The sequence below is a fragment of the Anser cygnoides genome, chromosome 25 (genome assembly GCF_040182565.1).
Source record: "Anser cygnoides isolate HZ-2024a breed goose chromosome 25, Taihu_goose_T2T_genome, whole genome shotgun sequence".
Classification (NCBI taxonomy): domain Eukaryota; kingdom Metazoa; phylum Chordata; class Aves; order Anseriformes; family Anatidae; genus Anser; species Anser cygnoides.
In genome coordinates, this window is record NC_089897.1 from 2,835,734 (window position 1) to 2,854,382 (window position 18,649).

General features: G+C 48.8%; 1 protein-coding gene across 12 annotated transcripts in view; it reads right to left on the minus strand.

Moving 5' to 3' along the window:
* PPP1R12B (protein phosphatase 1 regulatory subunit 12B) overlaps positions 1-18,649 on the minus strand; it is a 120,010-nt gene extending 101,361 nt beyond the window's left edge. For 4 of the 12 annotated variants that reach the window (XM_066983165.1, XM_066983167.1, XM_066983166.1 and 1 more), the window contains exon 1: positions 18,153-18,646. In XM_066983165.1, coding sequence (XP_066839266.1) covers positions 18,153-18,440 — 288 coding nt within the window. In that variant the 5' untranslated portion in view covers positions 18,441-18,646. Of the gene's footprint in view, positions 1-11,433; positions 11,939-18,152 lie in introns of those variants that run through there. The other 8 variants (XM_066983169.1, XM_066983170.1, XM_066983172.1 and 5 more) reach the window with 6 other exon arrangements.

Genomic DNA, 18,649 nt, shown 5'->3' on the forward strand with positions numbered 1-18,649 from the left:
CTATGCTCTTGGTGTTTGTGCACATCATTATCTTGCAGTCACAGCAGTTTTTGTTTCAAGATCTGAACCTCACCTTTGTGGCCAGAAAAAAAAGAAGTTGGTTTATAAAAAGGAAGATATACAGATATATATACACTCAGTTAATCCACCTATTCATTCTCATTTCCCAACCCTGCAATGTCTGGACAAAGCTAACTGCTCTTCTTTGCAGCTGTAGATTCAGGAAGCCAAACACTCCCCACATCCCAGTCCCCTGCGCTCCCAGGGCTCAGCAAAAATCGTCCCTGGGCAGACACGTAGGAGCTTGCTCAGAAGTCTCCTGCTCTGTGCAACTCAGAGCCTTCACACGCAAGTACACATGGAATTATTCTCAGTTTTTTCTGTTCTTCCTGCCTGTTGCCTGAACAAGAGACCACTATCCACAGGGGCTGAAGCGCCGTGAAGTGTCTTAATTCCCAGCGGGAAGCAGCCCCGTGCCAATCACAGAACTCACAATTTTATTTTTTCTGAAGTGCAACAAGTGGTGGAGCAAAGACAGCGCTGGATAAAGAAGACTTTCTAAAAAGAAAGTGATTCCATGTTTCTTCCTGGCAGGACCAGAACGGTTTCCAGGGCAGCTACTTGGGTTTACAGCATTATTTAACATGGTGCAGCTTTAAGGCAATATTGTCTTTCAAACACTAGGGAAACCTTCAAATAACTTCTGTAATAGCAAATTAAGCTATACATTTTCTTAAAACATAGCAAAATACTACCTAAATACAGCAGTTCAGATCTGAACTATGGCAGAAGTTTTTAAACTGGCAGAAATTTTTCCATTGGTAGGTGAAAGACTAGAGGAATTCACGGCTTTATGACAGTCTGCACAGCTGCTCTGTAACAAACTTCTCGAGAACTCCTAACGCTGAATAAAGGTGTGTGCTCAATATAGGTTTGAGAATCTGATTAAGATTAGTTTTCAAACGTCAACTGCACTTTCAGGAAGAGTTTCTTTGAACTTGCCTTTATTCACAAGGAAAAAAAAATATCAATTAATGCTATTAGGGCTTCCCAATGCATAAGAAAGGGTTTCTTTTCCTTTTTTTTTTTTTTAAATCCTGTATAAAATAAATTAAAGCAAATCTCAGCATGGCCACCAGCCACAAAGTCATTCACTGATGGGCTGGCTTCTGAGCTTATTCACTTCATGCTGCCAATGGAAGTCTAAACAGAGGTCAGGGACTGTGTTCTGGTGCTACCTACGGAACCGCAGAATTCCCAGGCTGGAAGGGACCCACAGGGATCACTGGGTCCAACTCCTGGCTCCACAGAGGGCTACCTAAAAATTAAACCACGTCTCGGAGCATTGTCCAAATGCATCTTGGATTCCAGAAGGCTGGGTGCTGTGCCTGCTGCCCTGGGGAGCCTATAAAAAGAGGTGGTTGCAAATAAAGAAAACGACCTGTAGAATAAAGCCCCTAGAGAGGGCCAAGCGCTGCTGGAATGACAGTTCTCCGCTAGAGCCTTGCACAGACACTTGCACAGAGTAACTGACACTGAAAGCGTACCAAGGATGTTGCCACGCACTGAACTCTTGTCAAAGCACGACACCAGATACCTTGCTGGTTTGAAAGATGGACAGAGCTACGGTGTCAACTTTCCCCAGCGACATTAATGATGTTTCGAGTCTAATCGAGAGCCGTGGTCTCTGTGATCAAAGAAACAGACCCAAAACAAGCCTTTACGTTTTCTGTAAGAGACACACATAGCCAGTTACTTGCTCGGCGCCGCGCACATGCCCTGCATGGTTTAGATACCGCCAGCCCCGTACGAACTCCTGAGTGCTCCGCCAGGGCTTTAAGTGTCACACAGCCCAGGCGAGCGGATGCCGAAAAAGGCCGCAGCCAGGGAAGGACTGAGCAATGAACCCACACGGCCACAGGAGGAGCGGCTGGGGACAGCAAGCTCTCCACCTCTAGAACTATTTGCAGAAGCAGCAGCCAGGCAGAGTAACTGGGCCAACAGGTGAACTGCGGCAATTACTCATTCTTCGAGTAAACCAAAACCAGGCAGAAGTCCAGCTAGAAGATGGCAATTTCCACCTTTATTGCACTGTGTCATCTGTGTGCACTGAGCTGGCGGCAGGCAATCCTTAAACTGCCACTCCTGGTCAATGGGAAAAACTGAGGCGAGGGCAGGGTTTGTTGACAAAGCCATAAAGCAGTCTCACTTCCGAGTGGCTCACCCCCTGCCAGCTGAAGAGGAAAGAAGCAGTGAGCATCACGCGGGAGACCCAAAGATATCACAAAGCAGCCCTGTCTCTGTGCTAGCTGGGAAGGAAGGGGAAGAGCTCAGTGGAGGAAGGCACTGGGGTTGGGGGAACAACCCTGCTGGTGGGTCCGCCTGCTGGGAACGTGACTGCATGGCCCTGAGAGCACAGAGGCACATCTGGGTGCAGGCTTGGTTCCCAGCTTGAAGCAAGAGGCAGGCCACGAGCAAGTGATTTTATGGCCAGGCACAGACAGCCGGGTCGGTGATAACCATCAGCTGCATGGTGGCTCACCAGCTGAAGGCAAGACACAGCCATGAGAATGTGAGAGAGGCTCTAGGAACAAAATGGCTAGCGTTAGAAAGCTGAACAAATAGGTGTTGGATATTACTCCTGGAAGTCACGTCACTGCTATGTGCGGGACCTGACAAACAGGCAAGTGGGAAGCGCCTCACCGGATGGCTGAGAAGATGGACAGGAGGATCCACTAGGAAGTAAGGGAGCTCCTGGAACAGAGAAAGGGAGAGAGTTCATCAAACCCAAGAAGAACCAAGCTGCTGGTACTCACAGAAGCAGTACTCACATTAGCAGACAGGCTGGGGGAGCTGGGGGCATTCAGCCTGGAGAAGAGAAGGCTCCGGGGAGACCTCACAGCAGCTTTCAGTGCCTAAAGGGGGTTACAGGAGGGCTGGGGAAGGACTCTCTGTCACGGAGCGGGGTGACTGGACACAGGGAAATGATTTTAAACTAAAGAAGGATAGATCTATATTGGATTTAAGGAAGAAATTCTTTCCTATAAGGGCTGTGAGGGACTGACACAGGCTGCCCAGAAAAGTTGTGGATGCCCCATCCCCGGCAGAGCCCAAGGCCAGGCTGGATGGAGGTGGTGTGCCCATAGCAGGGGGTGGAATTAGATGGGCTTTAAGGCCCCTTCCAACTCAAACCATTCAATGATTCCATGAAGATGGTATAATGCAGAATAACGAATGCATGGATAACCGATACTATGGAGGAGTCCCCAACACATTCACAAAGGGAAGCCATACGACACGAACCCACTGGAGCTCTTCAAAGGGTAAACGAGCACGAAGGCAAGAGAGATCCAGGGGATATAACCCACGGGGACTTCCAGAAGGCTTCTCACCAGGCCCCTCACCAAGGCTCTTAAAGACACGACGCTGCATGCATAAGAGAGAAGATCCCTGCATGATTGGAAATATTTTCACCGTGGGGAGAGCCCTGAAGAATATGTAATAGATTTTCTTCCCGGTGATCTTTCCTGAGGTCTGTGCTGCTCAATGTACTGAACAAAGGATCTGGAAGATGAGACAATGACTGAGGGGACAAAGTTTGCTGATGAAACTATTCAAGAGAATAAAGAAAAGGATGAACCGGCAGAAGAATCTTACAATACTGAGCAACTGCTGAGAAAATGGCAGATGAAATTCAATGCGGATAACTGTAGAGTGAATCACAGGCAAAAAATACACCTAGTGTCACACAACAAAATGAAAGGCTCCCAGCTTATTACTGCCATTCAGGAACAAGCTCTTAGGATTATAACAAATAGCTGTAGGAAAACATCAGCTCCGAGCTCAGAAATCAAAGCAAATTCTAGAAATTATTTGGAATGGAACAAAACAGAAAATATCATTAGGCCTCTATATAAATAGATGGTACAGTGTGCTTCTGGTATTGTGAAAGATTCCAGTCCTCCCCACCTGAGAAGGATGCAACAGACACAAATGGGACATGAAATGGAAACAGTATATCTTAAAGGAAAAACCAGAAACAAATGACTTTCCCCATTCTTCAAAAGCATTCCTTACAGATTTACGTGGCACCACAAATGTGGCTTGTAATACTTGCAGGGCACTGGAGACACAAACAGTGTTTTGGGAAAAAGACTGGCTACGGAATTCAGAAGATGAGAAGAGGACAAGCTGGACGAGGTCTGCAGAAAGCAGGACGCTCGCTCTGCACCCGGCTGTAACCAGCAGGACAGCACTGGATTCAATAAAAGCGTGAGCCTGGGCAAACACTCCCATCCGTGCTGCAGCTCTTTAAGGCCCAGTTCTGTGCTATTTTTTCAACAAACTGGGGGGGCAGAAATCCCGTTTTAGTGGTGTGAGATGAAACCAGATTGGAGAAGGCAGAGAGCTCTGAATTCAGATTCAGAGCCACCCAGAGAAATGTTCTCATGACAAAGCAAAGCTGGGAAGTTCCTGCATTTAGGTGGGAGCCATGCAGCACCCTAAGGCAAAACGAGGACAGAAAAGAACATGGCATTAGAGGGGACCACTGCCCGTCACTGGCTCCATTCGGGACGGGCTGGGCTGAGAGCAGCAGGGCGTGCAGCATCCCGAGGGCACGGCACAGCGCTCCCCTGCCCACAGCTGGGCCACGGGGCCACCGCTCAACACCACGGCAGCTCAGGCACTCCAGGGAGCACGGAGCTTGCTTAACGTCTTAACTTACCCCCATCAAAAGGAGTGTTTACTACTTACATTGTCACGGAATCGGTGATCTACACCATTACTTTAATTTTGCTTTCTCATCCCCTCACCTCCACCCCCACTGGATAATTAAGGCTTGGCTGCATGACTCAGTGGGGTGCTGCTGCAGAAGAAAGCAAGTCTTATTCTGGAATACATTAAAGCCAACGAGAGCTGCAAGGTGCTGAAGAAGATTATTGTAGGGCTGGAGAGACCTCCACTTAAATATGACACTCAGTTTGAGAGCAACACATTTGGACACTCCTAAGAAACCCAGAGGAGACCAAGGCTCACTGCAAGCTTGTAAGACACCGGCTAGTTGGAAAGATTAAATAAAACTAGCTGTAACGAGGTAAAAGAAAAAACGTTGAAGAGAACAGCCTTCTGGTACCGGGAGGATTGTTGTGAAAGGGAAAGCAATGGCTCCTTCTCCATAGTCCCAAAGCAAAACAAAGAATTCAGTTTCACTTACAGAAAAGTGGAATTCAGTCAAATGCTGCGAAATGTTCCCTAACTGCGCAGCTTGCCTGGCGCTGGAGCAGGCTTCCAGGGGAGATGCAGACGTGCACTTTTTGAAAATGGTCAGAAATGGACTGGTTAAGTATCTTTTGAAAATATTTTTGATAAATCTGATGGGGCCTTGGTGCAGAGGACTGGACCAGGTGGTCTTCTGTGATCTCTTCCAGCCACACATCGGTAACTCCACAACTGCAGGCCACCTTCACCATCAAGGCAGCACAGACGGGAGGCCCAAGAAGGAGCAAGCGACAAAATGCCAAAGACGATGTAGAGGAAGAGCGGCAGCTTTCGGCACCAGGTAACAGACGGAGAACTATGACAGCACCCCTTAAAGAATTAGGAAAACAGCTTGGATAAAGCAGAGAAGAGAAAAGTGCCTAGAGAAACTGAGACCAGACCACGGCAACAAAACCGACAAGGAAAGAGCCCCTAGCCTTGTCCACAGGCAGCCCCAAACCACCAAGACTGTGAGGGTTTCAATCCCTAACACTTTCTTGTAAAAGATAACCCCGGAATCAAGTTACACCGAAATGTCTTGTTTTCCCTAATGCAGCAGTTCTTGGTTTGGATGGGGCTTCAATTTGTAAGTCACCAGCACAATTTGCAGGAAGCCGGCTATAATGTCAGCACGCGGATCCACTGCCAATGACTACAATCAATTCTTTGTTCCTTATTCGCTTTCTGCAACGTCGAATAATCTTCTTAAAGATTAACAGCACCTAACTAAATGGAGAAGAATGGATTTTGTGTACTGATAGAGTCATACACTGAAGACAAGCCAATACTTGAAACACTTATAAGACAATATTTGGCCATAAGCAAAGGGCTTTTTCTATAGCCACTATTAATAAGGGATCAAAAATAACTCCTGCAATATGCTCTGAAGTTTAAACCTTGGCTCTGCTGGCACACAGGCTGGCACAGTCCTGAAGGCTCTCATCAAGAGACAGACGAATTTACCACTTATCTTTTTCAGCGTGAGGGAATGCTTGTTCAGAATAACTCAAGTGATATCAATTTAAAAGACAAACCATTTAGAGCTGCGAAGGTCAAATTCTGTTTGTCAGTCATCCAAGAAAGAAAAGCTGGTACAAATTGCAAAGACGAAACACATCCTTCGCAAGAATACTCAGATACTGTGGTTAGTCAGATACATTAGTTCAGGCTACAGTAAGCCAGGAACAGAGAAAAAGCCCCCAAAATCATGGATTACCAAGGTGCTATCCCATACACATACACATTTGTCTTTCTGGCTTAGAGGATGCTGAGAAAATCTTCGTGCTGCTGCAACAAGTTACCCAAAAATTCCATAAAATGCCTGTTAAATACAAGGTATAACTGCCCACCATTTATGTCGTGTTATATTACTTGGCTTCCAAAAATCACTGAGTTTTAAAATTAAAACTACCGCTTTAACCTTTGAGAATATATTTGGCCATATTCTGTTCTATCTTATTTCTCTTCTTAACTAACTTGTAATAAATAATGCCTTTTTAATTATCCTATAAAGGATAATCATGCAGGGAATCTTCCTGCCAGAAGCACTACCCCAACCAGCCTTCTCCTCTCCACACGCTTGCTGACTCCTCTGGGAAACCCCTTCAGGTTTCTCCTTCCCCAGGTTCTTCTTGGCGCCTCGTTTGGACGCTGCTGTCACATGGAGAGCTGTCACTGCCCACCGACGTGGGAACCACGCCGCTGCTGCGGGGACGGTCGTCTGCCTCTCGCCTTGCTTTCAAGTCATTCGCTACACACAACTGTAACGGCACGCGAGCTCCTCCGGAACAAACAGCGCCGGGTGCTGGAGACCTGATGCTTTCCGTCGTTTGCCTGAGGAGTTCTGGAACCTCTTCTGTCAATACCGCAGCTTGAAAGAGCTCAGGAAGCTGAATAGTTTTTTTTTAAGCATCTTTGTACAGGAAATAGTAAAGGCATGCAGACACAGTTATCGCAGAGAAGCGATACAAAGTTATCCAGCACACAATGGCCAATCTGGGACAGATTTGTCATTTGAAACTCCTTAGTTGAGCTGCATCTGAGACTCAGATTCTCCTAACGCTCCCCAGGAAAAAAAGAAGATACTGTGCGCTCCCTGAATACAGCAGAGATCTGTTAGTCACTTATTGTGCAGAGGAGAAAGCATGCAGGCCACCCCATGTAAAAGATATTTCTCAAGAAACAGCATACCGTTCTTTCAGTTTTGAAATAATTAGGATTAAAATTCTCCTAAATCGTCAATTCTCTGTTTTTGTTATCGAAAGGCCCCCTCTTTCCATAGGTATAAGCAGCAGAATGTGCCTAAGTTGCATTGTCTGTAGCAAATACACGTGTCCTCATGCACACATCTCTCCAAACATATTCCACCTTCCAGTCCCACATCTAAGACAAGAGAGGAATGTGTGTGAGAGAACAGGGAAGGAAGGGGGACTCTAGAAGGAGAGGCGTGCATAATCTCACTTGAAAGCTGGAAGGCACACATGCAGAGCCTCTGCCCAGAGCGCCAATGGTCTTAACGCGGCCAGGCTCTCAGATGCAGCTCATCGTGCACTGGGCATGGTGCGGGCTCATTGTGAGCGCACAGCTGTGTTGTTCCTCTGCTCTCCAGAAGGCGTGAGGATTCAATGTTTTTCTGCTGGACTTAGTCACTTCACTGCAGCTGATCCCCAATTTCTTCTTCCCCTTTTGTGTTCCAGATTTTCCCCGAAACAGGTAATTAGCTGCTCTCTGGCTAAGTGATAGAGGGTCTGGGAGACAAACAGCAGCAAGCAGGCAAGTGAGAAAGGGACTGGAGACAAGGCCAGAGGCACTGGGGAGTCTGAGCTCCTGGAGCATTCCCTACCTGCAGGAAGCAGCCAGCTGCCCCGTGCAGCAGCCACACGTGGAACCAAGCAAGAGCAGCAAACAAAGCACAGAGGAGCCAGATCCCACCCGGGACTACAGGAGGAATACAGAACAAGCTGTCGAGCAGCGCTATTTTCCTCACTCCTGCTCCTCGCTCCTGCAGGTGGATTTACAGGCGCTGAGCAGCCGTCACCCGTGGGCTGCTTGCAACAGCCACAGCCGCTCACCCAGGGGCAGACCCGCACCCCTTTCCACACAGACAGCACCGAGCAACAGCCAGGATGGGAAGTGCAGCAGTGCTGCTGATTAAACTGGCAGCTGGGCCGGGAGTAAAAGGGCTCCGCTGAAGTGGAAGCAAGCCAAAGAAGAGTTCAGCTTTACAGCGCTTCCTGTAGCGTCAGCCATTCTGCGCATGGGAGCAGCGAGAAGCATGCTCCAGCAACTGGAAGACAATTGCTAAGCACATTAATAAATTAAGGCGGCCAAGATAAGAGAAGACAACACCCCTAGCCTTAAGAGCCACCGATGTCTGGCCTGGGAGAAGGGTAAGCAGCATTTACCAAGTGGCAGTAAGAAACAGAACGACAAACGTCGTCGCCATTGGGAGGTATTCCCTGGCAGCAGTACTTACTGGGTGCCGGCTCCTGAAGAAAAGAGGTCAAAATGTGCCTTAAAACTGACCTGCTGCTAAGAATCTTTGAATTAGTTCATTAATTCATTGTACAAGTTTGCAACTAAGAGTCAAAAAGGCCCTGCAGGTATGGGACAACAGCAATTGCTCCCTAAGTGTGTTCCTGCAAGACTGAACTCTGAAGTTAGGAGACAAGTTAGAGAGAACCACTTCCATTTCCCTTCTGCCAGGGGACCTCACCCCCAAAATGAAAGTTTTTTTTTTTTTAAAGAAGGAAAAATATCAGGGGCATAAGGAACACAGGAAAAATGTTTGGCTTGCTGTGTGCACGGGTGTCTGACAGTCACCACGAAGAGCTCCAGGCGAGCACGTCTGAAGCTTCACGCAGTGCACATAGCTACAGCACTGCTGCAGGTGAGCAGTCTGGTAAAACAAGGAGGTGCATACTAGAAGGAACAGACTAAGGGAAGTCCCCAGGAAGAGCAGACAGGTCCTTCTGGCTGCACGGTGCTACATCAGAGCCACAACGAGATGAGGAAGAAGGTACGGTCCCTGATCATGTCTGGGACCAGGCAGGGTGCATCCACAGCTGGGGAGGGAGCTGACTGCTGGCACTGCCACCTTTCAAAGGTGACACTAGTAAAGGGACATTCCTTTTGTAAGCACCACCCACCACATAAGCACGATCCAGGGAGTCACGGGCCTGCCAGCCCCACGTTAGTCCCCTGGAAAGGCCACGCAGTAAGCTCTGGGATGCAGAGGGGAAGGATGAGCAGCAGACAAGATAACTGTCTTTGGAGTCTACCAGCGTAACCATCTGGAGGAGATTCTGATACACAATATTGACTTTCTGCTTCTCAAATGTCATTGAAACAATCATTATGAACACAACTTCTTCCTTCCAAAGCTTGCACGTGGTAAGCAGACTCCCCTAAAAGCTCATGTGACTGATGAGGGTATCAGCGGGTAGTCAGCTGAGCTGCCCTGGTGCTTGCTGTAGACTGCTTAAAAACACACCTCTTATCAAAAAAGGAAGGTGTTGGGGTAACAGGCTAGCATGCAGCATCCTGATGGTGCTATCAAACTGCTTTGAAAGCATCTTTGCCACTATAATCATTTTTAGCAACTGAAATGGTTGTATTAGTGCAACACGTAGATCGTACCAACAGCACAAACATCGTCTGCAACATTGATCTGAAGTCTCAAGCAAGGGCTTGCAGTTTGCTAACACAGGAACTTCTGCTGGCATGATCGCACCACTTAAAACAATAAATAAAAAAGTTAAACACCCTGCAGTGTTTGTGACTGTCACAGGTGCAGCTAACCTCCGCCCCAGGCTCAGGATGCGCAGCTCTTCCTGGAGGAGTGCAGGCTGGGCTAACACAGCCAGCCGCCTCAGACCTAGCTGCTACCCACACAAGAAACTGTCAGCACTTGAGAACACATCTTGCTTACAGAAACCAGGGAACAAAAACTGTCTTTAAGATAAAAACTTAGAACATTTCATCCTTCAAAACCCCAGAAGTATTTGAGGAAGATAAGTGTTCTGAAGACTCCCGTTGGCAGCAGCGGGATCTGTCCGCGGTGTAACTCAGGGCACTGCCTCAGCCCCGCCACTCACAGCCCCAGCAATTTTCCAAGGGAGAAACCCCTCTCAACGTCTTGCAGCAAGTATCGGGTTGTCACTCAAGACCAGTAATTAATAATAGGATTGGGTAAAGCTGATACTCATGAGTTCAAATCCTGGAAGAGAAACCCTGCTCGTCCCCTGCCCCCAGGATGAACAGCTGCAGCGCCGCTCCGGGATGCACCCACTCGGCCGAAGGAACAGCTCGGTTAATTCGGCGCAGCTCCGTGTGCGGGCCCCTCAGCTTCACGCTGCCCTACATCCCTTTGGGCTGTGGTGCTGTATTTACAGCAGCTTCAAGCTGCTTTACATCCATGTGGGTTGCAGCGTTATGGTTACAAGGCTGAACTAAACAGACACAAGCCGGGTAGGCCAGCAAAGCCCCACAAAGCGGCATGGGCTCACTAAATCCCTGCTAGAGTCCTTGCACCTTGCTACACCAGCAGTTGTGTTTAGAGAAGGTCTTGTACCACAGGTTGCTGCTGTCACACGATTTCAGGCGTAAAAAGCACAAAGCTTTGTAGCGAAACAGCATTAACCGTCTAAGACGGCGAGGAATGACAAATTATAAATAGGAGGTGGCTTCAGACAGATGCCAGAAATGGATGGTGAGCAATCGCTGTGGCAAATCAATGCTCCAGCTGAGGAGCACAGAGGGGCTAGGTTTAGTTTTACCCTGAAAAGGCAGTGACACATAAAAGGCTAATGGCAGGTGGTCATTCTGCATTCTGTACATTTCACGAAGATTTATGAGCAGGCTGAATGCTGGAAAAGCAACGCTGAAATTGCTTGTGTCCCTCTGCAAGGTCAGCTTATTGTATTATGGAAACATTTCCAGTGAGACTCTTACAAGTTAAGACTGTTCCACTTTTTTCAGCTACAAGAAAGAAGCGACTGAGAAGAAACAGCATACCAAAAAAATTTCACACCATTTATTCTTAACGAGTGATTTTTTTTTCCCAGTTATTCTAGATGAACAAAGACTATTTGAGCTGAGAGCTTAAAGCTGGAAGGAGACTGATCTTCCAGAAAATTTATTTAACGTGAAAATATTTAACAATAGTGTACCTACCTGTATTTTCTAAAATAATGCTAATTTGTAACTACTGTACTTTGTAATTATTATGGATGAGCGCTGTCACGAGAAGCTGCGTGGGTGTCCGAACCGAGAATTTTGATGTTCATAATTTTCAGCAGCTCGATAGGAAAACAGAGGCCTGACTCCCGGGATTCAGCTGTCAGCAGCGTGGGATAGCGTTCGCACTACCCTGGGAATCTAGGAGCGCAATTTTCCTGTGACAAACACATTTTAAGAATTAAGTATTTCAGAACAGTCCTGTGCCAAAGAGGCCTGTTCCACCACAGCACGAGATGCATCTCGAGAGGGAGGGGAGGAAATCGGATTTGGCACCTCGAAGCTCTGCAGGTAGGAGCTCTATCACAGCCTCGCTCTGCAGAGCTTCGGCAGCACCGGCACACCACATTGCCCTCCACGGGCAAGAAAACGACAAAAGCTTGAAAACATGTCCCTACACAGGCCCGTATGGACTGCGCCGTGAAGCTGTCCTTAAATCCATTCATGCTGAAGCGAGCCCCATAAAAATAGGCGCCTAAATCCCCACCAGATCACCCCCTCCGAGTTCTGACGGAGCGAAGTGCTCCCAACAAGGCGCAGCGAACACCTCCTCCTCCGAGCTGCACCTTTGGGCCCCGTGCAGATCAGTTTGCTGCAGCCCAATAAAGGAGATCGCCGGGACAGCTGTTGCACCTCCCTTCAGGACAGCTGAAAATAAACTGCACACTCAGACCCCAGGATTTCTCCTGGGCACCTTCACCGTGCTAGGGCCCTGCCGTAAGCACTAGGTCAAACAGTTCGCTCATTACGGAGAGCTTGCAACCAGGGCTGGGGGCCACAATTCCCCTGAAAGGGTCTCTTTTAGGGTTTCCTTTTAGCTCATTTTCTATCCCAGCCCTGTGCAGAAAGGCAATTTATTTTTTTTTAAAGCAGCGAAGATATTTCAGAGTATTTAATGCTCCCCCTGCCCTCGTTTGTATTAAAGAGTTAGAAAGTAAAACCCCTTGATTTATACAACTACTCGCACAGTATTCCCTTCTCCCAGCCTTCTTACAAGGGTTGCTCTAATGTACAGCCTGACGTGCCTTTTTGACTTACGGGATATAATAATCCTCATTTGAGAGCCGGCACACCAACCCCAAAGCCTTATATCGTAACATTAGCCAGTAATTATCTCAGGACATCATACAAAAACTAAGACGTCTCACGAGCCCCCACACCACCTCCACTGAATTTTAAGTCTCTAAAACTCTTTGTAAGAGAAAAAGCCCCCGGCCCCTAACGTCCACCGTTAAGATGTGCGAGCGGCGTTATGAATTGCCGGGATGCTGCAGTTTCCCCGAGGTTACAGCCGAGAGAGTTGGGCACAAAATCGCTGCCCTGAGCATTTCGGCGGGTTGCAGCCCCGCACGAGCACACCGGCCCCAGCACCGCAGGCAGTGCTCGGTCCCGTCTCTGGCTGAGCCAGCTTTCAACCTTATCAAGCAATGTTGATTCAGACAAGATGACTTGTACAAGTGAAATTCTTGAGCCTACACTAGAGACAAGTCGGAAAGCTTTGGGTACCTGCATTGAGCACAACAAGCTGTCCCTGGACTACTTTCGCTTCCCAAACGGGACCGGAGCTCTGGAGCGCCCAGCAGCACTGCTGCAGAGACAAAACTTTTCCACGGGGCAGCACGAGGAACCAGGGCCGCCACTTCTGGTGGCTGCCATAAAGGAAACTGTAGCTGAAGATTCTGTCAGGTCCCTCGCCCACTGTTTATGGGGAGAAACAGAGCCTGACTCATCTAATCACTAGATAGGATAAACAGAGGCTGAGGAAGGAAACAATGAAGATGCGCACTTCCCATCACAAATATCCATCTACTTACGGCACCAGAGTGCGTTTCCTCCCAGTAGCTGAGTGACTGCTGTGGTTGGCTTCAGTTTCCCGAAGCCTAAGGAACCAGCTGAGAAACTGCCCCGAACAAAACAAAGGAAGGCTTCCCTGAGCGCTGCAGCAAGCAGCAGTCCTCCGAGCCTCTAACTCATTTCAGCTCAAGGTTGGGTTGTTTAGTCTAGAGTTAATTTTGCCCACTTAGGAGGTTGTTTTGAACTGAGATGCAAGGGACAGACAATTGAACTAACGCACAAGGACAAAACAGCAAGCCAAAAAAGGGACTGAGTGCACCCACAGCAAGAAAATAAAAGCATTAGGTTGGTAAAAGAGCACTTGGGATTTTGACTAGCTTTGTCTAACACGTTCCTGTTGTACGTTAGCTGGCTCCAAGCTCTCTCACTTCAGTCAGAACATACCGTCGCACTCCCATTTACGAGCGAAGCCCAAACAGAAGTATTACAATTATCCTATTGATAAACCCGATTTCTGAGAGTGTCAGATTTCAGATTGATGAGCGACATTAAGCACAGTATAAACAGTTTGCAATGCCTGTTTTCACTGACAGAAGCATGTCGTTGGAAAGAAACTTCACAGAGCACGGTGGAAAAGGTCTGACTGTCCCTAGATAACCTTCTCTTCTAAGGATTAATGTATTTTTAGACAATGCAGCCACCCAGTCTTAAAAACAGCCTGATGTATGGCACTATCACCCCCAATGAAAAGATCAGAAGCTAAACTACCTTAAAAACAGCTGTGATGCCCCAAACACACGCGCGCGTAATAACTGAACACGTCATTCAATTTGTGTCGTTGTATGCAGTGCTATAACACCTTCACATTTCTAGGCACAAGCTAGCTTTTACCTTTTGGTGCCTACAGAACTCCTCCCAGAAGCTGTTGCTGTGCCTGTGCTCTGTGTGAGGAGCCACTGCCCTTCTGGTGAGAACTGCTGGAACAATCTCGGTTATCCCATAAAACAAATCCAGGCTGCTTCAGCTACTGCTGCAGTTCCAATAGAGGAACAAGCAAACCTTTGCTCGACGCTCTCACAGCATGAGCTCTCCTTGCTAGAAAAAGCGCAAACCCACAATCCATGTATGAAGCCTCTCTGCCTTCTCCTCAGTCTCCTGGATTTTGTTCCAGCGTTAGCTCCTTGGTGATTCTTACAACGTTCTCCTGACTGTGGTAGTGGAGAGTGGTCTTAAACACATCGTGCCCTCAGCTGTGTTTCTGGATGGTCCAAAAACTGTGTAGCCTTCTGCTTTCCTAGGACTGCACCTAATGTTTGAGAGTAAATAAAGGACCAAATTTGCTGAAGAGCGATCAAAAAAAGTCAACTTCAGCATGACATGGATGCTGCTTCATACAGCTCCGGAGAGCAACGAGACATGCCTATGGTTTTACAGCTCTGACTCAGAAACAGGAATAACTTAATCTGGGACTGCCGGGGAGGTTGCAGTCTCAGTTATCCACGCCAGAATCACTGTGCAAAGTACCTGACTTCTCATGAAGCAGCTTCTGAATTACCATGGTTGCCCAGCACCTGAAAATAAATCAAAAAAGTAAGCGCCGAGCTACTTCAGGAGTGTTGTAAATGACAGGCTCAGGAGTTGTTTCATGGGCAATTCAGCTCCCCATGGAACAGGCAAGAGGGAAACAGCCGGTAAATCAAAGGGCAGACAAAGGATAAACAATCTTTTACGTCATCACTATTTCTGAAAGTCCTTACAGACAGAAAGGCATTGCCTACTACATTTGGAGATGCCTTCCCAACTAGAAGCTCCATATTCTTTTCCCCCCTTAAGACTCAATTTTCATAAAAGTTCAGTCTTCGGTTTCGTCTGCCATTCAGGAGGAAGAAAGCATTACATGACTGCTTCCCACCATCTGCAAACACCGAAGAAGTTCAACAGCAACCAATATTTTGCTTCACCTGCTGGTGGTGGTTTGCTTGATGATTTCTAAATGTTCACCCACATCCAGCCAGTCTCTCTCCTTTCCTTCTGTGTTAAGCAGAAAACCACTGCCAAAAATACATGGTATTCAAGAACTTAGATTACTCATCGATAACATGGGATCGATGTTAACCCAGAAGTCACTGAGGTAAAGATGCAAGTGGGGCTGAAGCCGCAGTGCGGGTAACAGACACTGATGCCAGCCTTTGGTCTGGGTTAACGCCACACTCGGTGCTTCCAAGAGGATGACGACAAGCTGGAGGCTCAGGAACACCACTTGTAATTTAAAAAGTTATTTTCAAAATACAGCTTCATAGCTATAAATAGCAGACAGTTTCTCACCTAGCAAGACAGCACACAATTATTCTTAGTCACAGTGGCCCAGATACTAGAGAAAGTGTAATTTACCTTTGTTGAAAGCCACACAACGTTTGGGGCCGCTGCGCGCTTCAAACAAACTAACCCAGTTTGTGAGATTGGCCTTACGTTTTGTAGAAGCAGATGCTGACTCTGACAAATTAAGTCAATTGACTTAGTTAAGCCTTCCATAACCTGGAAAGACATGTGCTTGTACAGAGCAAGTCTCACTACGTTCTTTAACCAAAATAAAAAAGTTACCCACTCTTTCCAATACGTAGAGTCACCTTCCCCACTGCACGGCCATTTGGTCTCACAAATGTTAACCAACGGTGGGCAGTCACTACCATCTGCTCCGTATCTCATAATGCTACGTTCCTAGCTCTACGAGAAGATATTTAACAGAAAAAATCCTCCCATGCACTATATTCCCTCAGTTTGTCAACCAGCTCTCTAGAGAGTCAATTAACTGGACTTCAGCTGACACTTTTCTACACACAGCATCAGTCCCTATATAATATGGGAACAAACATATTTTGGACATGTTCAGTGATAAGGAACTGCTAGAAACCTCTCCAACCACGACGACAAGAATTTTCATCTGATACAGATTTATACAATCAAACCACACATGTACAAACCCCCTAACAAATCAGTGTTTGTTCCATTTGGGTGCGCAAAAACCTCTCTTCGGCCACACATCACCTCAGCATTGTCCGAGACACAAAGGTGAGAAAACGTTAACGGGACGCCGGAACAAAGCTTTTATTAAATTGAAAGTAAAGTCATCTTCCCTTCCTGTAAAGCTCTGAAGAAGTAACTCAAGCAGGAGAGCAGTTAGCATCTGCTCAACTAGTCACTCATCTAAAAGCTTTTCAAAGTACCAGGGCCTAGGTGCTACTGTTCGATGCGTTACCCGATACTTCGGTAGCTCCTCAGACACAAGTCTTTCCATATACAGAATTGTATTTGTGGGCTGCCTGGTGATTACGGCTTGCCATATGCTCAAGAAGTTTGACCTTGCAAAAATAATTATCCATTGATCAACGTCTGATGAATCTAACGCACTTCATGATAGGCTCTTGGCTGAGCGTCCCACTACGTGCATCAGCAAGACACGCTGACACTTCTGAAAAAGATCATCGCAGCCTTGGCTGCAAAATCCTCCTGAAGTCATCCCGGCTCTGCCATGCTTCCACCCACCTTCCGCTCAGTCTTCTTCCTTGGCAAAAGGCTTTCAGTACTCAGATCTTCAATAAACAGCTCTCACTAACATTTGTGTGTTTTCTTAATTATGTGACAATAAACGTATACGTGCTATACTGGAGAACGGACTGTAAGCCCCTATGCTGTTTGCTTTATAGCTTATTTTTGGAACTCCAGAAGAAAACAAATAAAGCCCCCTGCTCCTCAGTCCGCTGACAGCCACAAGCAGATGAGCTCGTGAACCAAGCGTTTAAGCCTCCAAAATATTTCTGTTTAATAATGTCACCCAAGCAAAAAAGAAAACCTAATCAACTCGGTTACTGCTATTTGTGCTACTAACACGTCGGTCTCTACAAAGACATTGCTTCCAGATGTCAGTTTTGGATTGTGTCTCTTTCCCCGGTCCCGCTGCTGCGCTCCATGCTTAATCTACGAGATCTTGAGCTAAGAAAGTTTTCTTCCTGAGGCTGGCCCCGGTTCAAATCGGATTCATTTCACTGACCAGATGCAACAATCTGGGAGGCTGATTTCACATGCCCTGCTAAATTCTGAACCAGTCTTAGATATCAACAGGTTTCCCAACGCTGAAGGGGAGCGATACCACACGCTCCCTCACGTTCCTGTCAATTTACACAACGGCAGCAAACGCCACAGACAAAACACCGCGCGTGTCCCCAGGCAGGGAAGGTTCGCCATTCTGAGGCTAACTTCTGCGACTACTTTTGCACGATCTTTAGCACATTTGGATGCACGTTAATACAATCTGTGCTGCTTATCTTGGGCACTTTCTGGTCTGTACAAACGCTGCCAGCCCGGCGCGCTTTGGGGACTTTCAAGGCAGCCCCGCCGCAACACGCGCGGAGGCCGGCGAGCCTCCTGACCTTGCGAGCGCTGCGGGCACGGCTGTTCCAGCGCACCCCAAGCACGAAGGCAGGAATTCCCTAAAAAAAAAGACCCAAAATAATACTAGAAGGGCCACCTAGCTCCATGCCACGCTCCCGGCTCTGCCACCCCAGAGCTGTAACTCGCTCCTGAGGTGTCTCCGCATCTCGGGGAGAGGCCGGTGCGGGGAGCAGCTCGCTGGGGGCTGCCGCCAGCCCCCCGGGACCCGTCCCGGTTTCGGTCCCGGTTTCGGGGCTCGGTGGCAGGCAGCCGGCAGCGCTCCCTCCACCTTCACCCCCCTGCAGCGCAGTGCCCGAAGCCTGCGGGGCCGGGCGGCGAGGGCAGGGCCCCCGGGCCCCTCTCGGAGCTGAGGGGGAGCCGCGGGGAGCCCCCGGAGCACCCCCCCCACACACCCCGGGGCCGGCCGCCGGTACCTGGTGCAGGGCTGTCAGCCCGTCCACGTTGGTGGTGTCGACGCGGGCGCCGCGGCCCAGCAGCCGCTTCACCTCCTCGGTGTCCCCGCTGGAGCAGGCGGCCAGGAACACGGCGCCCTCCTCGAAGCGGACTCGGGACCCCCCGGCTCCGCGGTGCCGCCCGCGGCCGCCCCCCGCCGCCACCGGCTCCTGTTCCGTGAGGGAGCCCTTCCAGCGCCGCAGCTGCTCGGCCCGCCGCAGCCGCGCCGACTCGGCCCGCTTCCCGCCCAGGTGCTCCGGCTCCGACATCGCCGCCGCCGCCGCTCCGAGGCGCAGGGAGCGCGACCGCACCTCAGCCGGGAGCGGGGCGCAGCGCCCCCGCCGCCATCTTCGCTACGCCCCCGCCGCCGCCACAGCCACAGCCGCCACCGCCGCGCCGCCCGCGCCCCGCGGCATCCCGGGACTTGTAGTTCCCGCGGGCGGCGCCGCACCTGCCGCCGGCCGCGCACTGCTCCCGG